The sequence below is a fragment of the Notolabrus celidotus genome, chromosome 15 (genome assembly GCF_009762535.1).
Source record: "Notolabrus celidotus isolate fNotCel1 chromosome 15, fNotCel1.pri, whole genome shotgun sequence".
NCBI classification, from domain to species: domain Eukaryota; kingdom Metazoa; phylum Chordata; class Actinopteri; order Labriformes; family Labridae; genus Notolabrus; species Notolabrus celidotus.
The window spans coordinates 9,339,570-9,366,582 of record NC_048286.1 but is presented as its reverse complement, the minus strand read 5'-3'; the positions used below and the strand labels follow the sequence as shown (position 1 = coordinate 9,366,582).

The 27,013-nt window shown below is 41.4% G+C and overlaps 1 protein-coding gene across 1 annotated transcript in view; it reads left to right on the top strand.

Annotated features, from left to right (window-relative positions):
* Positions 1-27,013, top strand: part of LOC117826497 (receptor-type tyrosine-protein phosphatase mu-like) — a 191,731-nt gene that overhangs the window by 61,125 nt on the left and 103,593 nt on the right. The window contains 5 exon segments of the mRNA XM_034702595.1: positions 3,087-3,361; positions 7,943-8,021; positions 9,794-9,909; positions 12,426-12,600; positions 19,996-20,289. Coding sequence (XP_034558486.1) covers positions 3,087-3,361; positions 7,943-8,021; positions 9,794-9,909; positions 12,426-12,600; positions 19,996-20,289 — 939 coding nt within the window.

Below are 27,013 nucleotides of genomic sequence, written 5' to 3'. Positions count from 1 at the left end.
AGCCAATAGCTATGTGTTCCCGACCGGGAGTCACGTCAGTCATGTCCTTATTTGGGCAAAAACTCGGAATCTTAATATCTTCTGAACCATCACGTTAGAAAAAAAATCACCCCCCGTACAGTGTGTGCCGATAGAGAGATTAGCTTTGTAGGGCCAAGCCTTTTTTGAACCAGGCTGTAAACATGTTTATTAATGCTGCAAAGATCGTCTTTTCCCATTCATGTCTATGTGGTTTCCGGTGTTTCTGCAGCCAGCCTCAAGCAGATTCTCGATGTATTGCAGTTTTTAACACTTCCGCATGGGCTTCATCATTTGAGACCGGAGGTTGCCGCTTGATTTCAAGTAACAGAAATACTTTGCTTTTGTAGGTCATAAAGAGGCTTCTGTATTAATTTCAGCATTTTTCATAACCCACCAGAAACTCATCCCTGGAGTTTTAAAAAGCAAGCCCTCATGAAGTATGCACCGAAACGTGCTCCGGCCCTTTAAGATAACAACTTGTTAGTACCTGACAAACAAAGCTGAGGAGGCTGACTCAGTGTCATCACAACTCACTGCTCCTCCTCTTCCTCATGCTCCTCTGCTCCCTCGCCTCCTTCTCTCATTGTGTAAACATGACAGAACCCCCACTCGTTATCTGAGACTAGAGACAGATGGAATTGGGGAGCGCTACAAGAGCAGCACAACAAAACAAGTGGGCAAGCTCGAGTCATTGATGGAGCAAATAGGGTTTTGTGAGAGGCTGTTTGGTTGAAACACTCAGGGACCCGGCTTGCTGACTTAGTTGACATTATTAATCCTTTTTTTTTTACCACCGTATCTCAGTGAATCACCAGATGTTACATTTAAAGTCAAGGATTCACATCCACTGCAGTTCGGCTCTGCTTCACAAGCAGGAGAGCAGAGCCTTTTATGTGCTAACAGGTTGTTTGTTTCACCTCCAAGCAAAATGTGTGTTCCAGTCATTACCACACTTCCAGAAAAAGATGTATTTCAACATAAAACAGAGCCTTCTTGGCTGTGCCTCAAATGCTGTTACGATTTGTGCCATCTCATTACCAAGCCAAGCTAAATAGGATGATGACAAATAGAATGTGTTCTGCATCTCCTTGAGAGTTTGCCAACATAATAATTCTCACTTGTATTTTATTGGCAAGAGGGGAGCGAATTAGATTAACCTTTAATATTGAACCAGAGCGATAAAATCTAAATGGGGCTTGGTTGGCAAATAGATTTTAACTTATTGATTTCTCATAATTTCCCTCCTCGCTGTCATTGAGGGGAAAACACTCTGCTCAAACATCCAGTATTTGCAGGATTAGTCTTCTTTTGTCTCTCTATTTTGATGAATGGTAATGATTGGAGTGTTTCTATCAGTCCAGAGATAAGAGCGTTTTCTCATTAACGCTACTATTCTCAGTGCTAATAGGAAAGGTCTCTGCACAGTCATTTACCTGCCCTCTGCATACTCTTATAAGATTAGGCTTTTTATTTAGTTAGGTTTTAACCTCGGGACCTGATTGCTGGTAATAATCTGTTTCTTGTCGCAGAGATCTTTCTATTATGTTGATAACAACGTGCTTTGAAAGTAACTGTTCCAAGTTGTGTTGCTGTGCTGCAAGGTTTGAAATACATCAGTGTAACCTTTATATTTCTATCAACTCTACTTCAAAGTAGTTGGTTTGTAATTTGTAAAAGTAATTCAGCATAGCTAAACTCATAGAGTTACACATTAGTCTTTGGCACCTCGCTTCAAATGTACATTACATAGATTGGTCAACACAGCTGAGGTGCAAATATGAACATAGTAACAAATTAAAATCTATAATAGTGCCTTGTTGTTTTAAAAGATACCTGATGAGTCAACTTTAGTCGCCTCTTTGGAAATTTAGTGATCGTTCAAAACAGTGCAGGTATCACTTTAGGTTGTAAAACACGTATTGGCACTTGACAGCCACACGCAAGAAACAGCACAGCGACTGTAAAGCCTTGAAGTGTTATGTTATAAAGTTCTGATATCCCTTTATGCTGTCGACTTCCAGTTTCTATTTGAGATATAGCAAGCTTCGTTAAATGATAATATGCAAATGCTAACATTTTATAAACCTGTAGCTCTCAACAAAGTCTAGACTTGGGACAAACCACCAATGACCACCACAACCTCAGTTCATGGAAGATGTCATTTGATAGCTGTTGACAACCATAGACTGCATAAGACATGGACATAGTCTCAGTGACATCACCCATTGGTTTCTGAATTATTTCTGGACCAGGCTGTATGTGGACACTCAATGAACTGCAGCTTTTTGCACTTCTGCATTGACTTCATATGTCAGGCCTGGAGGCTGCTGCTTGGTGACGACCAGCCTTAAGGTGCATAACCAAAGTGTTTGAATAACCTACCAATAAATGCAAGCGCATTACATCATAGGAAATACATGCCCTTCAAATAAAGGCACAGTAAAGACCTCTACCTCGAGTTTTTATCCGGCACATACCTGTAACCACTAACAATGGCTCCATGACCCACCAGTTGAGAACCATGGCTCTAAGCAATAATGTGATCAGTCTGCAGGTTTTAACAGTTTTTTGGAGCTTACATTTTTAGTTTAACATATTACCATGTTATCATGCTCCATTGGTGGACATTGACTTTGTTAAGCATAATGAGCTTTGTAAATACTTCTTGTTGGTATAATACTGCTTATCTTTAATTTCACCACACTGAATACTTGTAGTTTATTTCAGAAATTTTCCTTCTGTTTTATGTCTTGTTTTTCTTTGTTCTTTATAATGTATTCATGTTTTATGGCTTTTAGTTGTATTCTGTTTTTATTGTGCACTGCTTTTATTGTTGAAAGCTTTGTATCTGTGTTTCAAAGGGAGCTTTATAAATAATATAAATGAATATAATTTCAGTACCATCATAAAGGCTGGTTGGTTTTTCTGTTGAATGTATGACAAATCATGTTAATAACCTTCACAGTACTTTTTAATATGCATATAAGTTCAGCTGTCACTTCTTGAACTGCTGGTCGGATGAAACTGACTCTACTCATTAAACTAAACCTTTCTCCATGCTGTAGGTTCAGCCTTCATGATGGTGAACACGTCGGGACGCTTTGCAGGGCAGAAGGCCTTACTGCTGACGCCACAGCTACGGGAGAACGACACCCACTGCGTTACCTTCCACTACTATATAGGAGGCAGAGACAACAGCCATCCAGGCCACCTGAATGTCTACATTAAAGAAAACAACAGTCCCATGGGGATGCCTGTTTGGAACGTGTCGGGTCCAGCCTCGCGCTCCTGGGGACAGATGGAGCTGGCCATCAGTACCTACTGGCCCAACTTCTACCAGGTGAGAAAGTGTGGTCTCAGTCCAGCTCTGAACGTCTCATCACACAATGAGGCTGCTCATTGTGAGCAGCCTTTGTAGTTACGCCAAAGTCATTAAAGCTTGTTAACTGGGTGGAGCAAGACACATTTGTTATTCTGGTGAGCCCAAAAATACACAATGGCCTATTCAAAACACCTAAGATTATTGATTTCTGGTGCTACCTCAGTATCCATGGTAATCTGTTCTCTCTCCCCTCCATCTCAGTCAGTTCTCTTTTTCCAATTCTGAAAACTCATTTTCACTTACCAATGCACATGACTGCTGGCCAGGGCAAGGTGATTTCACACATGCCTGGCTATTAGTCTTTGCAGGGCTTGTTCCACAAGTCCACCAAATGTTAATTGATGCAGAGAGACCCCTTAACCTCCCAACGGGAGACAGTTCCCCTGTGAATTATTTCATTACAGCCTGGCAGGGCTAGTCCACGGTGGAGCCAAGGGGGGAGTCCACCTGATAACTTAGTTAACAAGGGACACCACTGAGCTCTTCACCGCTGAATGCAAGATAGGAGTCTTAATGAGAGGCACATGGACAAAAGAAAGACAGAACAGTGGGGAGGACAGAATGTTCTGCAGATACCATTTATATTCTCTGCTTGCTGTTGATAAGAGAGTGACCCCCGTGTGACACAAAGGAAGTCTGATCAAATGTTTTTAGCTTAAGCTGAAGATTGAAAGAGTCGAGCAGAAACAGCTCATTGAAAACCACAAGACTTAAAGCTAACCATCATGACTCTGTCTAGAAATTTTGAATAATGATCTTTTGCAGCCTTATTTCACAGACTGTCACTAAAATGTGACAATCTACATGTTTAAACAGCACAGTGAGATTTCTTGAATTCCATGTAAAGATCAGTGATGCTGTTTATGAGACATTTCAGCAAATCTCTGCACACAGTGAGAGCGTTTAGGCCCAAAACGGCATGCAATGCTTCTCGTGTGCTCAGGGAAATTCCCAGCATCTGTTGCCTTTCAAACCCCAGCGGAAGGTCGCCTGTTTCTTATTTGTAATTGTTCCAGGCCCGAAGTGACAAGGCGGGTATATCAGAGGATGCTAATGATCTTAGCAACACTCTCTGTCAAGAGAAGAAGGACCAATGCTTGAAATTGTCACTAATTAACAACATGACACTAATTATAGGTGTCTTTAATTGCATAGAAACCTACGCAATTGTCAAAGGGAAGCCACCTGATACTTGGAAATTATTTTTTAATTACCAGTAAGGCTTTTTAGTCATCACGAGCCTTTCAGCTTTTTTGATAATTACTCTTCCGTCACACCATCACTAAAACTTTTAATTGAGATTGTCACACATTTCAGAGGCTGGTTGAAATTGTTTTCAGTAGATGTAATGCATATGTTGAACATACTCTGCACATATGTGCTCTCTGCATACATTATATTTCCATATATGCAGCGCTGCACCAATAAGAGAGAAAAACCTAAATGTCCTCATCTATCTTGATTTCAATACAGTAGAAACTATGGCAGAGCTAATCAATCCTGCTGTAATGTACTACTTAACAAAGTCCCTGAGGGATAGCCGGAACGGTGATGTAGACATTGAATGTCGGGTTCACTGTCTGTCTCTCTCACAAATGAGAATGGTGAACTTTACTGTGACATCAACAGCTTTCGTCCCATGTGAATATTTTCACTCTCTAGGTCAGGCCCAATTATGCACTGCACTATCATTGATGTTGGAATCAATTATATCACAGCTATTAGGCAGGCTGACTGATGTCTGTTGCACAAACAAAGGATTTCAATTAGAGAGTGGGGGCTAGTTCATTTGTCTGGTGGCGATATATGGAGTGGTTGGCCTTTTAATTTCCTTTAAATTAGCCTGTAATGAGGCCATAATTGGCACCCAAGACATTCACTTTCATATTTCATGAGACAAAAAAAGAAATTTATAATTAGACGGCCTTATCTGAAGGCATCCTGCCTCCCTGATGACAATGGTAACTATCTCCGCCTCCACATTCCTCGGCTACAAAAGGAATCTCAGAGATGTATGTGTGTGCAGCTTAGTTACCACGAGCAGGACATATGTTTCAGAGTGACACCACGTACAGCACATACCCATTAATACAGTGTATACCATTCACTGGAAGACGTAAGATTATATTTAGGGAATCTGGCATGCAGAACATGTGTAGTCTGTGTGTGTGGTGTAATCGGCCTCTGCACCACACCCTGGGTTTTGGAAGGGACTGGCATTCTGTTTCCCTTTTTATCGCTCTTCAGACCAGCGAGTGCATAACTCTGACATGCTGCAGGGACACGCCCTCTGTCAGGGCTTAGGACCATTTGTTTTGCAGGAGAACTTGGACCCTTAAATAGGGTCATGTTAGTGTTTCACACCACAGTTGCACTTTATTTCAGATTTTCTGTTGGCAGAGAGCAACCAACATGTCAACCAAGTAACATTAGACTCAACAACTGTGAAATGCAATTGCAGCACCTTCTCACGGAAGAGATACTCCTCACATGCATTGGAGGGTTGGGTTCACTTAAATTCTATAAAAAAAAGAACATATGGCTGCATTTACTTTTAGAGTAGCAGCTCATCATGCAGATAGTTTGGTTATTTTTATTTAAGCTGAGCCTGGACGTATTCTTCCAGCTCAAAATGTAACCTTAGCTATGCATTTTATATACTCTTGTTTCTATAATCCTTAAAATAATGTCTAAACAGGAAACATTTGACTCTGTGAGGTCTGTGGATCATCCAAAGTGTCCACAAGACACATGCACAAGCTCTTCCTAAATTAAAACTTGATCTGGGGAGCTGGTGGCCTAGCGGTCTAAGCGCCTCACGTATAGATGCTATAGTCCTCCTCGCAGAGGTCGCTGGTTCAACTCCTGGCTGTGACCATTTGCTGCATGTCTTCACCCGCTCTCTATTCCCCACATTTCCTGTCTCTCTTCAGCTTTCCTGTCAACAAAGGCAAAAAAGCCCCCCAAAAAACTTGATCTTATTTATAATGTAAGTGTTCCAAGTTACAATAGTATCATTTAACTAGAACAGGATGGACCTTATGACTTATGTCAAAGTGTTCTTTATCTAAAGAAGAAAACACTGAATGCTCTAAATGAATAAGAAAACAATGCATAGTGAACAGGTAGTAACGTGAACTAGAATCCTGCCAGGGCCCCGATGCAAACTGGAGAGGCCTTGTCTCCACCTGCACCACTGTTGCTGTTATCACTACCGCTCATGGTTAAAGTTTCTTTGAAGCAGCAACTTAGCACTCACCAGCTCTGCTGCTGTTGACTGGATTGCACGATAGGATCCAATATTGATATGTTCACCTTGATTAGCCAGCCAAGCAAAGCTTTTGCCTCAGCATCAACAGGCAGAAGTAAAATGTGCCGGAGCTCTTTTCTCTGGATTGATTTGATATGACGTGTGGTTTGCTTGTCTCTGGTTTTATTGGTTATGACCAATCAGAATCAAGTATTTAACAAAGCGAGCTGGGTGAAGAAAGCCAAGTATAGCACATGTTAATATAGCTTAGATTAAATCTAAATCCTTCTCCCATTAGATAAAAATATTGCAGACAGTAATTAAACCATAGTTTGCAAATGTGAGTGTGTGAATTAAACAAATTCAAACTTTTATTTAAAGAGGATAAAAGTTATCATTTGTCTCCTAAGATTGCTATTATTTTATTTACTTTGTGTCACAAAATATAAAGCTACAATGAGTTGAAATCTTTAAAGAGGACGCAACTGTTTAGGTTTATAAAGTCATTGATTGATGCACATATAAAGTTCATTCTGATGAGGAATGTTCTGAAGCGACTCATTTTGTAGTTGTATTAAAGTAACTTTAAATTCCAGCCTCGTCTAAAGGTAGGAAAACAGTCAAAACTGAGCATATGTAATTAAACAAAGCTACACAGTTTGCAGGTAAATGATGTCAACTTGGTTTACAACTACTGCATGCATCGACACAGTCTACATTCAACTTTACCACTTTATATATCAAAAACCATGGCATACTACGAGATTCCATCTGGCATCTGTGCTTCTTTACATCCGGGTAGTAAAGCATTATAGTATTTTGGCAGTAGCCATTAACAGCAGCCACAGGCTCGGGTAATGGCATCCCTAATTATGACTGTACTGAGTTGGGACTACGGGCTAAATCTCACCACACACGGACACTACAAACCAATAATTAGACAGCAGTAAGTAGAACAAGGACATTTAGACTGACCCCTCTGTCATTGCTGTGTTGTTAGCTGTCAGACCCTTCATACTCTCTCCACTTGTCACAGACTGTGTGCTAATCGTCTCAAGGCTCAAACTTAATTTAACACTTGCATGTCATAACACCTCTCGACTGTGACTTATTGTGGAAATAATGTCAGTGGCCTGCAGCTGAGTGGACCAGCTGCAGCACCGCCAAGAGTAGATCGCATTAGCAGGAAGCTGGACTTCTCTGTGCACAGGGATAGCCTCACTCAAGTGCCATTTGAAGACATGTGCCCATTTATCACTGGTGTTATGAGTCTCCTCTCTCCTCCTCAGATTGTGTTTGAAGCCGTAACCTCAGGGCAGCGTGGCTTGCTGGCCATCAAAGACGTCGTGGTCCAGGGCCACCAGTGCAGTAAGTCCTTTTTCCCTTCACCATAAAAGAGCATCATCAAAGCACCATTGTCCTTTCCGTGACACCTTCCCAAATACCTGTATCGTTGTTCTATTCAAGGCCTCCCAGTCAAACAAAAGGCCTTCAAAGATGATTCTACAGTCAATCCAAAGTGTAAACCTCCCTCCTTCTCACTCCCTGAAGATTTATGAGTGTACAGTTGACAGGCTGAAGTGTGCTCAGGATTTAACGTTGGAGTGGCTGTGTTAAAACTGTCCTTTGAGAGACGGAGAAATAGTGCCAAAAAATGGGAACAAAAACAAATACCAGCATACAGTTTTTCTGTGGCTGGATTCGACTGTATTCCTCCTCCCTTAAGGATATTCAGTAAAGCATTTCATCTCTCAGATGTTGGGAGTCCCGCTCCTGAATTTAAGTAGAAGCTCTTCAGACTGTGCGGCGGAGCTAATGAACATGTAATCACTCGCATATTTAGATTCTTTCTGCCTCAGCTTCGGGAGGCTGCTGCTGCTGTGGGAGTACAAGGATGAGGGCTCTTCAGGATTCCTCATTGCTATGCTTTTGAGAACTGAGAGTCATGTTAGTCCATATGGCACTTCTTAAGTTTGTACTGAGAGCTTTTCATGCTCTCCAGTCTAAGTCTAAATCAATACTTCAAGAGTTTTCATCAATTGATTTCTACTTTACTCTACCTCTCATAGCTGAAGCATCAAGCTGCGATTGTTAGATGCTAATGACCTGGTTACTATCTGAAGGCAGCTGAATTCCTACAAATGTTATGTCAATAAGATGGATTTATGTAGCAATAGGTGCTGCATATAAATGTATTTGAGTAGATCGATGAGGCCTGAAGACGTGATCAATGTTCAAATGCGTAAAAGTGCGAGAGGATCCATAACCCACTCAGAGGCAATCGTGCTTCTTTGAGTGATAAGCAAAGTGATCAGAGCGACTTCTCAGTGGAGCACAGCCAATTCATTTTCTATTTATACGACCACGTGGAATATCTGGCACAAAGGTGTGATTAGGCCACCAGGTGGTCTGCCTCGCCTTCGATCATTAAAGAAGACATAAGCGATAAGAAAAATAGATTTGACTTATTTGGCAGCGGATGGATTGACAGGACAAAGTAATAAAAAGGGGTGTAGTTCAAAGACGAGGTTATAAAATATTAAGCAGAAGTGAAAGTCTCGATGATGAAAGTGATAGAATTAGCTTTTGCCAAGTCTTTAGAGATTTGGATATGTTTCGAATCAAGGTCGCTCCTCTGAATTGCCCTATTTTCCTATGCAGAATAGCGATACTAATCAAAAATGCTCTACATAAGTTGCTTTCTGTGGACTATCCCAGTCAGTGAGCACGCTGATAATGAGCACAGTTTGAAAAGAGAGTAATGCTTTTGCAAGAATCCTCTCAATCAATGAAAGAATGCAGGAAAGAGAGCGCAGAAACTGGGTTGGTGGTAGATGTCTCATTTTAAGGATTTAGGTGGGGAGCTGTTCACAAAAGAGATGTTAGCCTCTGGCACTGAGGGGTTTAAAAAGTGTATTAAAGAGGGGTATCTATTCAAGCTGAGTGCCGTCAGTGCTATAGTTTTACAGACACAGGTTACAAAGTGGGGAACAGTGACATGGAAAGAAATGGGAGCTTGGATTCCTCATAGTCTTGGCAGAGGCTGCTTTAGCATCCTGTTCTGTGATTAACTCTTATGAAGTCATTTTAAAGCACTTAAAGTTTCTCTCATTTCTAAAATATATGCATTTTATCCTCAGTGAACACGCCTCACTTCCTGACTATAAAGGGAGTGGAGGTCAACGCCGGACAGACTGCTTCTTTTCACTGCACCGTCAATGGACGCAAAAAGGACAATTTCCGCCTCTGGCTTCAGGTGAGATCCATTTTTATCCTTTTACACGCACTCCAGATCAAAGACTACATCAGAGGGTGGAATCAGTATTAGAAACGGGCCCTCTGGAAATTGATGTGTCTTAGTGAAGAGATCCTATTTTAAGAATATGTAATCCTCTGATCTTGAGTCAGCAGTGCGACTGTCGTGCCACGAGGTCTCAAAAAGCTGCAGGCGTATGTCTTCTTTAAATGGGAAATTAGAAATGGAGCAGGTTCACCATCAAGTTATGCCAAGTGCAGGTCAGCATGCACTGTACTTTAAAGAGATCATATTTTCACATCTGGAATGTTTCTTTTTTTATTAACACACCCTGTAATTGTGGTTCCTTTAAAAAAAAAAACATCTTTGAAGTAAAGCTGGGATATTTGGGTGACCAGCAAACCACCTTTGGCCACCATCTGTTATAATGAAACAAATGTGTTAAAAATGCTAAACTGATTACAAACTGATAATCAGTCATCATCACACAATGCACAATACTGAATACACAACTGTGCTCCCCTAATAAACCTCATTACTTAGACCTGAGTGACTGGGTCGGAGGGGATGGTGGCTGAAAGGAGAAAGAAGACAAAAGTCATCTGTTATTTTTAACATATTTAACCCCGATTACACAGGGCTAAATGTAAACACTTACATCACAGCCACAGGCAGTACATCTTCCTGATCGGCCAGCAGATGTCCATTAAATAGCGCAGCAGGAGACCTCAAACATAGATCTGGTTTGCAATTTAAACACAATTATAAATCACTTTTATAGATGTATCTAATAATGATTAAATACAATGCAACTTGTTTTCTTTTCCCATGCATGATTTCCAGCCTTACATCCTCTTATAACAGTCAGTTTCAGAGGATACAGGATTTATTTAATGTGATTGTATGAATGTGTCCTGTATAAATAATATGCAGACGACAAAATAAACAGGCTAACAAGGCTATAAACTTACAAACCTTGAAGTCTCAGTGAGTCAAACACACATTGTTTTTTGAAGAGGGGCCATAAAGTCTGAAGTTGGTGGTCGCCATATCTGAAATACTGACTCTAGCTAACTTCAGGCTAATGTGGAAGCCCACAAAGAGGTGGAGTTGAGACAACAATGCAATCGTCAGTCCAAATCAAAACAGATGACTTGTCAAAAAAAAATTCACCCTTCAGTACACTTGTTATAAATGAGGGAATTAACTGTGGATATCAAAACTCTTTATTGCATTGGGCTGTAAACATGTGAATTAATGCTGTAAATATGGACATATGGGCTCTAGTGGTGCTTTGGAGTCATCCCCAAGTGGATACTTGAGGAACTGCAGTTTTTGGCACTTCTGCATTGGCTTCATTTTTCAGTGTCAGAGGTTGCAGCTTGCTTAAGACTAAAATTGAGATAAAAGCAATAAGAAACTTAAAGAGACATATAAAGATTACAAAATTAACATGACACAAATAAACATTTCTCACGAGCTGAAGGAAATGAAAAGAATGTTTCGTTGTCGTCAGACAGCCAATCGTTTTAAGATTTGTAACCTACATTTCATCTGCCAAATCGGTTAAACTCATCGTATTTTTGGAAAGATAAAACAAATAGAATGTGATTTATTCTTAACCTCTCTTTTTTCACTCACGTAAGGAAAGCTCTTGTGTTGTGTGTATTGTATGAATCTGTTTCAGGCCCCGGCATTCGCACGCTGCTTTCTGTGCCCTTGTGTTTGAAATTTCACCTGCTCCTCAGATTTGCACAGCCCTGTGTGTCTGGGCAGCAGGGGATTACAGTTGTTTCAGATCACCGCAGTATGGTCTTAACCTATATAGATGTTGGCTCTGTGGATACTGTGTACTATATCCGGCACAGCTGAGCTGCACAGCAGTCTTGAATTGACCTTGTTCTGAGCAGCAAAGGTAGTGCATCTGGCAGACATAGCCCTGCCGGCTCTGCTGCTAAGCACACTGTCACACATGTGATCAGTGGGAGCATGACGCCGAGTAAAGGTCCTGTGCCAGGTACTCCATCATTTTAACAAACACGTCCTCATTAGCACAGGAGCTGGAAAACAAACATTAAGTGAAGTCCCCCGATGACAGTAATGAAGAAATATTTCTAATGAACAAATGTCCCCCATCTGCCTGCTGTGAGGGGTGACAGCTGGGAAGAGCCCACTGTGTGTATGCATGTGTGTGTGTGTTTGTGTGTGTGTGTGTGTGTGTGTGTGTGTGTGTGTGTGTGTGTGTGTGTGTGTGTGTGTGTGTGTGTGTGTGTGTGTGTGTGTGTGTGTGTGTGTGTGTGTGTGTGTGTGTGTGTGTGTGTGTGTGTGTGTGCGTTCCTGTGTGATAAATGCACTCCTACCATAGGCCACCTATGGGACCCAAACAAACGTGCACAAGAACAGACAACAAGCACACTCAACCAGAGTTTCTGAAACACACAAGGTCAGCCCACTTTGCTTATTAAACCTTCCTCATTCTGAGTCTCACTCGTGTGTTTTGTCTCGCTCCCCATCAGGGCATCGGTGGACGGGAGGCCCCGATGAAAGCCACTAAACCTTGGAACAACCGACGCTTCATTGGCACTTTCGACATAGAGAACACAACCAAGGGCGACTCGGGACGCTACCGCTGCATCGTCCACTCAGACAAAGGAGTTGGAGTATCCAATTATGGCGAACTCACCATAAAACGTGAGTATTTGTCTCGGAGCATTAAAGCAACACAAACGCTACCTACTGAGTGAACACAGCATCCAGTAAAGAGGATATCCACATGTTTTCCAGGCACATGACCTTTATGTGGACAACAAAGTCAGCAGCAGATAAACAGGAAAGGCTGCATGTTTGTATGTGACAAAGTCCTCCGAGGCGATACCAAAAATACAAGCTTTTTATGTTGATTTGTTATCTAGAGGACTTTAATACTCCCCTCCTGTAAAGGCTGCCCTTGACTGAGCACAATTCCCCCCTAAAAGATCACAAAGGCAAGATGCACCCGGGTTTACAGTAACCTCACTGATATTTCACTCGTGCAGTCATTTGATATGAATTTATGGAGTCATCTGAAACTAAATCCTGCAAGGCCTCACTTTCCTGCAGCCCTATAGCCCGGTAATGGCCTTCTATATTTCTTCACCTCAATTTTCTCCCTGTGCTCTCAATTGAATTTACTGCCCCGTTTTTTTTTTCTGTCTTCTTCTTCTTTTTTTTGTCTCCAAGCTTCATGTGATTGATAGGTTTAATCCTGGCTGTCCAGATCGAGGTCTGTCAATCATGCGAGAACGACCAGGCCCAGACACAGCAGAGTGAAGAGGGAGATAAAGTCCCTCTGTGCGAGTGTATCAGTGGGTTTCAGCGGTGTACTCAAAGAAAATTTACAGACACTCTGGAGGCACTCAGAACCACACTCGTGCATAAATTCAGCCACACAATCACCCGCACATCTTTGCTCTTACATATACACACTAGACGGCCGTATTTTTGCTGATCCTTGCTTTAAACTTGTTACTAGATATTTTTTTACACAAGACAAACCAGTAAAGTGGAAAGTGCCTTTGTCATAAATATTTAAAATGAAGTAATTTTCTAGATTTAGGCATTCATCTAATCTCGTAATGCATCCTGCTTTAAATTCTGCAGAGATTTCACACCTCGATGACTCCGACATAAGCCAGCGCGTCGCCGGAAGAAAAGAGGCGTTTTCACGGTTATAAGTGTCACGCATAAAAAAGCTGATATCTCCTCTTATCGTACCAGTCGTAAAACAAGTGCTTAACCCTCCAAGCAACGTGTCTGAGTCGTAAATCCTCCTTAAATGTGTGTTCACAGCGGCCGTGACTGGTTTTTGGAGGAGTGACCACGGACTGATTCTGTGGATTATGACTCTGCTACAGTCAGACCCCCCCCCCCCCCCCCCCCCCCCCACTCCACCTCTCATTAGCATACACCGCCTTTTTTCTTCAACATGAGGAGAGTGAATGCTTGATTATCCCAGATAATCACTTCTGCCTTTCATGCCAGTATTCACTCAGATTTATGTGCCTGTGCGGAAGTGCGCTGCATGTATTTCCAGCGCTCCGTACAGGATTGGCCCGCTGCAGCGCCTCTCCTGTGCCCCTCTTGTGATGGGCTCTCCTGTAGTGCAGCCAGTGGTTCTGAAAGGGCGATAATTACTCCCTGTCCAAGTGCTGGCTCCGTTCTTGGCCTGGTTAGAATCACCTGGAGCCTGCAAAGCGCTCACTGAGCTTGTGCATTGTATTCTGGGCCACGGTATCAAGTCGAGGCTGCTGAGGCATGGCCGTGTCATGACTAATGAGGAAAGCCACCAAAAATCGAAGGCCGACCAGCCAGCCAAGCTTGTCATTTTCCTGTAGCCTCCTCTTCCTCTATCAGGAGCTGATCAATTCGTTACTCAGAGCAGCCCAATTAGGAGAGAGCACAACGTAATGAGGACCTCCTGCATCTCAGGAAGAGAGGAAGCGTGGATGTAACAAGCAAATGAAAGAAGGATTTAGAAGACTCTAGTCGAACTAATCTAACAACAGAGCAGAGTAACGGCTCTTATTACTGATCCCAGTGTGCTGAAAGGCACAAGAACTGCAGAGTGTTTGTGTCTTTAAATGTATAACTCGGGCTTCTAATGTTTATGAGGGGATACGCTGATTAATTGATTAGCCAATTAAAAACAAATTCACTGACATTATCAAAAAGGTTTTCTTATTCTCAAAAAAAATGAAGTGGTTCCAGCTAGTCAAATTTGCTATTTGCGTCTGTAAAAAGTCACCATGAATTGATTTATTTGGTATTTGGACTGTTGGTATAGAGTCAAGAAGTGATATTAAGTCACTGTCCTCAGTTCTCTGAAACATTTGAAAAGCCTTCTCACACATTTATTGTATTTTTATAGCCTAAGAACAAGCACCACCATGTTTTCCTTTAACTGTTGTCGGAGTTCATTGTTTGCTGCAGCCTGTGTGTTGGATCTTGGTCTGTCTTTGTCAGTCAGCACTGGCGCCATGTTTATGCCAGTGTTAGAGGTTTTCATCACATGTGCATGAGTGTGCATTTGCAGGATTGCGTTCTGGCAGGCAGGCAGGTGCTGTGGTAGAGGAGGACCCAGCTGTCGCCAGGCCGTTTGCCTGTCTGGTCAACATCATGACAACAGCTGCTCACTGACCCCCGCGTATGGCCGCCACTGTCATCTGCGCACTGTCACCAATCTCCAGCCAGCAGCGAGCTCACGCCTGAGCCCTGTTTTTTTCTTCCAGGGCGACGCCGCCTCGTGAGGCTTAAACACAGGGAATTGAGTTGTTAATATCCTAAAGTGTTCCAGCACTTGAGTGTATTTCACACCAGTAATCCGTTATTTTCAGTGCGTCTGCTGTGGCTGTTGAACAGAGGATTACTGCACCTACAGGAATTATTTCATCACCGTAAGCTGCTGTTGCTTTTGTCAAGCAGAAACTTTTCAAAGTTGAATGAAATGCTTATTGCTTTAATTCATCATGCTGCTTAGTCGTATTGTTACAGAAATAGTATCGTGCGATAAGAGCAGAAATGGATTGAATGACAGCAGTGGAGTCTATGCATTATGGTGCTGTGCATTAAAAGCCTCCATGTAATAAGAAAAAAATCATTCAATGACTTAGGAGCTCTCGCTCAATAAGACCTTGAACATTTGAATCTAACCATGTCAAAGGTAATCCTTTAAGATAAAACCAGATCACACCACTTAACAGAAGATGCAGTATCATAACTTGAGTGGTTATCAGTTGGTTGAATTTTATGCCAAGTTAGTCACCCTGTGAGCCAGTCATGTCTGAGTCAGCAGCTTCAAACTTTGTCAGATTCTGAGGGCCGTTTGGTCCTCAGCCTGACAAAGTGTTATCATGGAGTGAGTGTGCAGGCAAACATGTCCAAATAATCTGGTGACAGTTTCCTCTCTGGAGGTAGAAATGTTTTTGATGACAATATTTTTAAAGATTTCAAAGTTTAACTTTTAAGAAGATATTTCCCAAAGCTCTTCATTTTCATTTACTTCTTTGATGAATAAACAAAACTATCAAGCAATGAAATTAATCTTTTTTTTCTTATACACGACATGAGCAGCTCTCTCTGCTCTTTGAAACAAACATTGGAACACCCTTAATACATCTTAAAGTGTATTTTGGTGGTTTAGAATAAGGCAAACTTCATGGCAGCATCAATATTTCATGAGGGACAGGCTCCTGGGGTGAGCCTGTTTTCTGTTGATTTAATGAATCAGAGCATATTGCCTCCTAACTCAGTTAAATCCCTTTTAGGACATTAGGACATAACAACAGACCATAAAAGACCATCAAAACAAGCCAATGACTGAAGCCAGATTTTGGAGCGCTCCGTGTTTCTGTCTGGCTCCGACACGCAGACCAGAGCACTGCGTGATAAATCCAGGGGCCGACCTGCTGGATTAGCTGGTTCGCTTTAGGTGATGTTTGACAGAAACACTGGAAGCTTTGGATTAGTGGGCGTTTAGGGACCTGCAGTGTAGGTCACTGTGGGGTAACCATCTGCTGAGGGAGAGCCAAACAATTCTCTGTAGGACACCTCAGCCTGCTCCGTATGTGCCTGGAGACTTCCTCCTCTCCATGACAACTCCATGAGAGGCAGCCAGGCGACTAATGGCATTACTCTGTTACATGTGTGTGCTCATTAGAGCTGCTCACCGCCGCCTCTGGGACGTGTAACTATTGCAGCGCATGACATGGGTGCATTCCTAAGCAATGCCTTGGCTGTGGGTCATGGCTCTTTGTTGACAGTGGCAGGTTTTTATGTTGCACCTGGAGACAGGAGTGGTCAAAGCATGAAAGACACGACAATGAGATAGTGAAGGATCACTGGTGGTGCGGTGGAGGTTGGGGCCAGCATTTTTTCTTTTGTGACTCTAAAAAGCAAAACTCGCATTATAGAACTATTCTTATAGACATTTAAAGTTTCCCTCAGAAGTTACTCCAATGTGTCTGAATGTAAAATAACAAATGATGGGAAAAAAATCCTTCAGATTAAATAACTTGTCTGACATTTTCAGAAGCCTCATTAAATCGGAAATGGCACGAAGTTTAAGCAAGATTAGACAAATATTGGTGACAAAACAGAGAAAAGGTCACCTTCAAAGTTTCTGTTGAACACAAGCTTTATCTAAAAGAGATAAACTTGAATTCAAGAACAGGAGATAACATTTTTGACGAACCAAACAGAGAAGAATTGAAGGTTCAGAGGTCCACAGAGGGGTTCACATTCTAACATATACTATTTATATTGTAGAGACATGTGCTTACCGTCACTGAATAGAATCTGTGGAAACATTTCTCTTATTTATCAACACAGAGTGCATTTTGATAAAGAATAACTTTATTTGTTTTGATTGTGCAGCTTTAATGGTTTTGTGAAGGTCGCTTACTTTTGAAGATTTGGACATTTCTGTAGTGAGTTGTTGACGCACAGGCTGCATCACAGATGAAGCTGTCCTCACACTGATGGCCCTGTTAGAGTGAAAGTATAAAGAGTTTGATAATGAAATACAATTTCCTGGTTATTATGACAGTATATTACATTTATAAAAGATTATATAAAAATAATTGGACAGGTGCAATAACTCTTCTGGTTTAGATGATGTTATTAAATCTCAAAAGTGCTCTATGCTGCTACCCAGAGCAGACTTGGTACACTCACCCAAATACTGCATTTTCTATTCTGCAATTTTTTGGGGGACATTTTTGTTCATGTAAGTCCACTGCATTCATTTAAGATCTTTAAGAACTACTTACTCTACAAATCAAGGTTTTAAATACGAGCTTATACAATATAAAAACTGAATTAGACTTACAATACTTGGTTAAAAAAAAAAAAAGCCTCCAGCTGATGAGCTACAGTAGAAAGTGACACCTATATCTAAATGCATCAGCAATATTTGTCTCCAGTCGTCTGACGTTGATATACGCCTCTGTGAACTGTGAATATTCCGAAGCGACTAGTTTTCTGTTGTTTCAACAGAAATTTTAATTCTGACTAACCAACTTGTCTAAAGGTAAGAAAACACTGAGCACGAGATCACAGTCCGTGGGTGAACATAATAATATAATACATTAAATGTATACAGCACTTTTCAAAACACAGTTACAAAGTGATTTACACCAAGGGTACAAATGCACACAGATAGATTAAAGTAACACTAAAAGCATAGAAAAACATTACGTGTAGGACTTTAGCTGGTAAAAGTGTAAGATATAAAACAGTCAGGTTGAATAAAAAAACCCACTAAAAACAATTGAGCCAATAAAACAATTAAACTGGATTTACAATAAAACAAATCAAAATCTAAAATAACCCTAAAATAAAAAAAAAAGGCCATAAGCAGATTGTCAAATTGTTTTATGTTAAGTGTGGCTAACATTAGCAGAGCTAGCACCACCAGCCTTCAGTTCCCCTTGCAAGTTAAAGCTTGTTCTGGTTACACAACTCAACTCAAACTTTATTGTCATTCATCTGGATAGCTTGTATACAGCTGAATGAAATTTTGTTTCTTATATGGCAGGTGCAAAGCAGTGCAAGTGCAAAAAAACGACAGACAGACAATACACTGACAACAAAGACCGAATATAAAAACAAGACGAAACAAACAACATGAGGACAGACTAGAAAGGGTTGACTATATCAGTTAATAATAAAGTATTTCTGATTCTGATATGGGAAGTAGAACATTATGGCAGCTATAAACCGGAGCTACACCACAGCTACAGTTTAGACACAACATATGATCGACATTCTGGGACTACAGTAGTATAAATCAGTATTTTGTTTAAACTAACAGTAGTTCTGGTGATGACAAGCGAGGGTAACAAGGTTTAAATGTTTAGGCGACTGAACAGGCACATCCTTACTAGGACTGGATGCCGATTTCATGGTTATTCTGGTGCAGCCAGCGATTACTGTCAAACAACTTCCAGACAAGAATTATTTTTCTTGTTCACATCCGCAGCAAAAATTGTCAAAATGTCTTTGTTTAATATATCACCAAGAGTTTTTAGTGAGTCAAGTGTACAGCTTTAACTGCAGCACATAATTTTCTGCCTTTACTTGTGCATTTCAGCCTACCCTGAAATGTAACCACCACTTGTTAATCAGATAGCTTATGTAAAGGTTGGATGTGTGTCATGTGTCAGCATCAGGTGCACTAAACAGGAAAGTACTGGGAGAAAAACATCTACTAAAACTCCGCAAAGAACCTTTAACTGAACTTCAGCTCAGTTCATGAGGTTTAAGTACAAAGAATACAAAGATTGAGTTTGTTCTTCGTGAGTAGGAAGTGAAAGTTGAACATCCAAAACAAGCAAAGAGAGCATAATATAACTACCTGAACCACACTGTATGCAGCTCTGTTTTATTAAGCATGAGATATGTCAGACAAAACATTTATACTTAACTAAATATTTAGTTTTTTTGCGCAAAAACTGCACATGGTTGTGATTCCTATGAGGCTGAGGGATGTTAATATTCACAGTAGTAAAACATGTAACTGCAGAGTGATGTTACAGGCTTTCCCACTGGTGATACAAGCTTTAAATAGAATCACAATATTCCACAACAGTCATGATGTGACAGATTAAAGCAGACCCTGAATGAGACAAGAGAAGTGACAGCTTCAGTAGATGTCAATGATCAGAGGCTTTCTATAGAACTCCTCTGATTGAAATCAATACATTCTTCAATAGGAGCAGTATCTGCCAAGGTCTGGTCGACTTCAGTCAGAGTGCTACTGATGATGAGACTCCTCAACGTGCTGGAGCTATTGATTGTTATGTGACTCCTCTTAAGCACCTCTATTATTGGGAAACATGAAAATGTTCTTCATGTGCTTCAAGACATTTTGATTCAGCTGATTTTTAAAAAGTAGGGATTGATTTTAAGCGTCTTGTTTACTCGGTACGACCATTTTTCTACTGCAGTCATTTTTACACAAATTAAAAACCCTTAATTGTTTTTCTTATTGTCAAGACTTTCTACCATTTGAAATTAAAGTAACATCAATCAAAAACTCTCTCCTCACAGAGCCACCAGTTCCAATTGCACCACCCCAACTGACTGCTGTTGGCGCCACCTACCTTTGGATCCAACTGAACGCCAACTCCATCAACGGAGACGGTCCCATCATCGACAGAGAGGTGGAGTACCGCACTGTGTCCGGCACCATGTACGACCTGCAGCCTGTGGACAAGACCACACACAAGATCGGCCACCTGGACCCGGACACAGAGTACGAGATCAGTGTCCTGCTCACCAGACCTCTGGAGGGAGGCACCGGGGCCCCCGGACCCCCGCTGAGAGCCAGGACCAGATGTGCTGGTGAGGCAAAAAAATTCCATTACTCTCAGGGCAGCTGGGAATGTAGAGGAATGAAACAGTGTGGTGTCTCACGGGGTCACATGAACACGCTCAAAGAGCACCTTTAACATCACGTCATAGATTTAAATGTAGGAGTTATGTGACTTAACCGTGTTATTGGTACAATATCATCAGGCGAAACATTATCAGAACCAACTTCAGACTTATTTTTCAATTTCTGTCTTAGAATACCTGAAAGTTAAAAAAATATGTTGCCTCCAATAAAGAAATCTAAGGAAATCTAAAACCAGCATTCAGAAAACAAGAACTAGTTGTTCAAAAATGTTTGAAAAATAGTTTCAAATTGTGTCTTTGAACATTAAACCATGTGAAGCATTGACACATAAAACAGCTGACATGACAAAAATATTTCCCACCAACAGGGCAACTTTTAAAACCACAACTCTGTTGTTACCTGTTGGTGGCAATATTTCTATCCCACCAAGTTGTGGAGTGAAATTTATGGTGAATGTGCAGGCTACTGTTAGCCCATTTATATCACCATCACGAGGTGTGATAGTTACACCCCTGTAACATCTCACCATCAGTGTAAATGTTACACAGGTGTGATGGTTAGACCAGGTCGTGATGCTGGAGCTCCATTATGGCTCAAAGAGCGAATATCAGTGTTGTAGTTTGTGACTGGGAAACGTCACAGAGCCAATCAGAGCCAGGCATTTGAAAATAAGGCGATCATCTCAGTTACAGCCCAAAGTGCTAACAGCTGAAACAAAGGCTCACTTTAACAATCAGCTCTTTGCAGAGTTCCAACACAATGATATAACAGAGAACAAAAGTCCCACTCTCGATGAGATAAAGTGAGAGAAACTTGAATCAGGAACAGTTGGGTGGTCAAGCAGTTCATTCATTCAGCAGTTTATTATTTTGTTAGCATTGCCTCGGGAGTGTTGTATTAGAGTTAAACTTTTCCCTAAGTTACTTTAACAAATCCAACATTTCAGAAAGATCCTTTTTTTTAACAAATCACCCCTCTACATGGATAACAGATCTGTTGTTGGTGGAGCTCCATTGTGTTTCCTCTAAAGCCTCGCAGCATGAGAAGCAAAGATCCAGCTCACAATTGGGCGACATATATCACCACTGTTTTACTGAGGTAATTATTTCCTAAAGTAGATGAAGCTCTGTGCATTCTCATTGTTTGCACCTATGGATCTTCATTAAGATTTATGGCTTATGGACATAAATTGTCTCTTTCCTCTGTAATTTATTCTACAGTGAGCACCTGGAACAATTAGAGCTGTTCATACTTTTTAAGTACGTTACAGAAAAAACTCCTCAAATACTGGAACTTTACCAAGTTTAAGTCTTTAAACCTCTGTGTTATTGGAACAGCTGTGTGTCACAATAATTGATATGATTTATAGTTGGCTCCAACCACAGAGCAGAAAACTGCCCTGCCACATGGTTAGCTTTATAACTGCTTGTTTATTCAGCTTAATTCTCATTCCAGAGTCCCTGCAAGCTTCCTAATTCATCAGCAACACAGATCGATATCATGTGTGAAGCAGAGTGGCACCTTAAATTTGGGTCATTATGTTGCTGCTTTACCGTTGGCACTCAGACTCATACATGTACATAAACACTTTGAGAATGCCTGATGATATTGTACAAATTGTCCTTCTCACAACATTAACCAGCTAAGTCCCCGTGCTGTACCATGATGCCAACTCGGGGAACAAAACAAACGTAGCCTCAGCATTTTCCCGGGCTAATGCTTTTTGGTGTCCAGAGAAACGCTGATGAAAATGAGATTTTTCTCCCCTCCCTGCCCAGGGTGTAACCCCCTCTCCCCACTGTGAAGGTCATGAGCTTATTCTTTTTTAGTCCGGCTGATAGGGATGAATGGCTCTACCTGTGCAGCCGTCTGAGCAGGGCCCAGTTTCAGCAAGGGGTCCTGCCCCTTGGCCACCCTGCTGGTCACAGTCGGGGAGATTGATGGCCCCGGCTCCTGAGGAGTGTTTGAGGAAGCAGCTCTTGATCTTGTCCGACTTTCTACTGGACTTTCCCACTGACAGGCCGGGCCTCAGCAGAGCCCCTAATTGAACGGTTAAGACTCACAGGGCTGTGCGATACATCACTGTTGATACAGACAGCCGGGAGTCTCGCTCTCCCTCTCCCTGCACTGCTGTCTGGAGGCGCTAATGAAAATCTGTGGCCACTTTAGAGCTCCGTCTCTCTCATAATTATTCATAGCCATGCCTTGGTCACTTCACAAACTGAGCAATGTTTCTGATGACAAAGGATGTTTTAATTCAATCTTCTGTAAAATGGGAAACACATAATGCAAGGACGCCACCAATTCACTCCAGAAGCAGGAGGGAAAAGAGAGGTAGCCTTGAAAGGCCTCCTTTCCCACGAAGCACTTCCATTACTTTCCTAGTGAACATCAAAAGAAAGTCTTATCCAAGGCTCTGTGATTGCTCTGGGGGGTTATTTGTGGGTTTCAAGGGTGTGCCGAATGATTCAGACAACATTTTTCTTTTGCATATCCTCGTGTCTTTTGACAGCCAATGTTGGATTTAACAACTTGTTAACATTTTTCCCCTTTTTGCTACTGGCCAAAATTACTGGCCAAACATTTTTGAGCTAAAAGAGAAAAACATTTGGCATCCGTGCTCCCCTTCCATGAGAAATTTGCGTCTGTGTGAAGTTGTTTACAGCTTCAGAGTTCTCCATGCTTGGTAAGTGCTACTTGAAGGAAGACACTGTATTATCAGGTGGTGCCCTGGGATCACAGCAGGGTGCCCTGAATTTCAGCAACACCATTGAGAGACCATCTCACACAGAGAAACCATTTCCAGCCCACACTAGGAAAGTAGATAATCAAGTCTTAAACAACTACTCCTCTGCAGACTGAGTCGTACTTGAGATTTCTGTGGAAAAGTATTTTCCAGAGCTTTTCAATCTTCACACAATGACCTGCTCTGGATGGTTTCTCTCCACCTCCCAAACAAACATTTGAAACGTCTTGATACTACAGTTACTAATTTATCAAAGTTTTCAACACACGTCTGAATGCTCGGATGAAATAACAGCTTCTAAATATTCTCTCTTTGCAAATTTAATAACATTAGAATTTGATTGAGCAAGAGTATTTTTTCCTCTTTGCATGTTTCATCACACATGGCTTGTTTCTGATGCAGCAGAGATTATTTCATAGCAGTTTCTCTGATGGGAGAACAGTCTGTTCTCTGTGCCTCATCTCCATCCTATGGCCTTTGCTGTCCCGCTGGCTCTCAGGCGCTTTAAAAAATGGCAGAACATGATGTCCATGCTGGGTCCAAACACCTGCTCAGACTCCAGCCTTTGCCAACTCCACATCTCCATCTATAAGTTGTCTCCATCTGCGCTCTGGTACCACGTGGGAGTAGTCTCATCTGTTTGTTTTTACTTTGCCATCCTGCTACATGGCGTGCTATTAAACACACGGGGAAACAGCATTAATCAGGGATCAGCCCTCGTTTAAACACCCGTTTACAACAGCAGGGAGGAGCTGTGCTATTATGTGCACCCACACCAAGGTTGGTTGTTTGAATTTAGCCTCCTGGTTAATTTGTGCGAGACCAGGTTGGTTTTAATGCAAATACAATGAATACAATTTATACAGGACGAAGAGGCAGAATCCCTTTATCATCCCCCAGCATGATAGTTTGTCTGAGCCATGTTGGGAACAAATCTTTGAAATGTCAACAACTTAGAAAGATCCCATTGCACGTTAAATACAACAGTATACATTTTTGGGGAATATTTACACAGTTAAACCTTCTAATGGATGAAAACCATTCACAATTAAAGGCAAAGTGAGGAGTTTTAACTGATAACCTTTTATTTATATAGCACCTTTTAAAAACCAGGGTTTACAAAATGCTTGACAAGCAACAGGGCACATAAAAACAAACACAAAGAGAAAACAACAGCAGAGGGCCTCAACACAAATTAAAATCAGACATAAAGAAAACAAACACAAAAGTCCCAAACAACCATTTATCCTGACGTCACAGGCAACCCAAGTAAGTTAGCAAGCAGGAAGAGTGTTTTTCTTTGTATAATTTTTTTTGACATAATGTTTTGCCTTCGTGCCTGATACTGGAGCAGGATTATCAAACATACGTTTTCTGTTGAAGTATTATTTCAGACAGAGAAACTATACAACCAGAGCTCTGCTAGCTAAAAGAGCGAAAATGCTAAAAACAGGGCTTAAGGCTGATTTATACTTCTGCGTCGCCCCTACGCAGCAGGGGCTGACGCGGACATGAGCCCCACATACTTGTGCGTCGATGTGTCCGTGTCGCGCAGCAATTCTCCTCCGATACGCCTGAGGGCAGTGCGGTCTCTCTGATAGCCGGTCGCCTGCTTCCGGTCCTGCTATGATCTCTGTTTACTTTTCCACATCGATTCAGAGCGTGTTCTGTTAATCTACAGCTGATACATGTTGCTGTTTATCATACAGACATGATTACATGAAGAATAGAGAGGAGGAGATGAAATACACGGCCGATGTGTGGCCGATGTCTGGCCGATGTCCTGGATCCCGGAAGTGCTGTGAATGCGGGAAAGACAAAGCCGTCGAGCGGACCAATCACAGAGCTTGCGGTCCGCGTCGGCTCTACGCGTAGTTACATTTTGGAGGAGGTGCACGTCAGCTACGTGCGTAGGCCTCTGCTTAGGTACGGGAGCTACGCGGACCTACGGCGTAGGCTACGCCGTCGATTCGACGCAGAAGTATAAATCAGCCTTTAATGTCAATGTAGACGTGTGAATGTTTCATTGCTCTTTCCTAACAGTAATGAATCACTTGACAAAGTTTAGTCGTTCTTACGTTACAGTTAATAATTTAACTCTTGATCCTGCAGAAAATTGTCTTAAACAAAGAAAACGCGTATCAAAGAGATCTTTATTCCATTTATTTACCTCCACATCAAATTCTCGCTTTAGTAAGAGCCACATCTTTACAACAGTGGGTGATGGTGCTCATGGGAAATGCAGTCTTCATCCTGGAAAAATAATACAGATATTGTCCATAGGGGTCACCAGAATCAACACAACATGAAAACTCCTTACATCGCCTTCAAGCAGGGTTTGCCTTAGAAAAAAAATGTGATGCCCCTCGCACCCAAAAAAATATTTAAAATAATTTGTATATGTTTTGAACATGTCTGGTGCTCAAGATAACCATTTCAGGTATGGCAGCAAAATAGTAATGATACCATTTACAGAGCGAACAATCCCGTACTGATGCTATACTCTCTTTGTATTCTCTTATTCACTTGGTAGTAAATTTAATTTCCTTCATTTAGGTTAGCTGCTAAGAGATAGAGCATTACAGTCTTAACTTGTTCCCATGAAATTCATTCAGGTAAGATGCTTAAAAGGAAATTCTACTCTCCATGTTGGAGTATGATTCATATCAGAAAAAAGTCATCCTCATTATGTTCAATGAAGCTCTATTTTAGATTCATTAGATGTACAGAACTGTTGAACATCCACTTAAACCCTTTTTGTGTAAGGTTGACAGCAGACTCGGGAAATTCAAGGTTTAGGAAAGCTGTAGCATTAACTGTGGCTAACAAATACCCTCAAAACCATTGCTCTGTAGGTTGAGTCACTCAGAATATGCACATCTCTTCACCTCATGAGGAGTAAGGAGTGCAGTCTGCCGTGACATACATGAACTCAATTTTTGAAAGCCCCCTCTGCACAGATGTGTGTTATCCATAAAAATCCAGTCTGAAGAATACATCACTGCCAGACCTTGAAGACTGAGGCAGATGAGGTAAAAACCATAAAGCAGTGAAGTCCACTGACTGTCCAGGCCATTTACTAAGAAAAAGTCTCTAATCTCACCATTGTTTTTTTTCTTACAAAGAAATGAACAACGTTTAGAACGATTTACGTAAGCTAATGTCATTCCTCTCTTTCTGCTATTGTTCAGCTGTCAGAGAGGGCTATGAAAAGTGCAATGTACAGAAGAAAAGAGCCTTTTTACAATGTGCTCTTGATTTGTCAGGAGAACATTCGCATTTGATACACAAAAAGATTTAATGATCTGACGTACTGTAAAGACACTCAGGGATCTGTTCCATTCGTTTAACATCTGAGAAAATATGATTGTTCATTCTCTGACTGCTTATGGAGCCAGCATCCCTGAAATGTTCAGGTTTAAAGACTAAAGGCTGTCCGGTGTTCAGACACTCTGAAATCAAGGCTGTGATTGACTTTTTAGGGCAGATTGTTGATTTCCTTGTGTACATAAAGTCCTCGGTTAAAGAATTGTACAAGCAGAGTAGAAATGCTGCTCGGCAGTGGCTTCACTCAAGGACAAAAAACATGTTGACAGCGTCTACTGTTTCTTCAAGGTGCTATTCTTATCCCGCCAAAAAGTTAGCTACATCAGCCCGTATGAGTCAGTTTACCTCACCAAACCTCATCTAACTGAGCCTTGACCCTTTGTTAACAAAGATTATTACCCAACTTTCTGACTAACTAATTCTGAATAGCAAGAGCATCAGCAGGGACAACCAGATCATATCAAATCAATCCGCAGAAAGGAGTCCAGCACATTTATAAAGGTTGTGATTTCACCTCTTGCTGTTGACAATGTGACAAAAATGTTAGTTATAGCCTGCTAAACAACATCAAGGGAATTTTTAATATTACTCTCAAT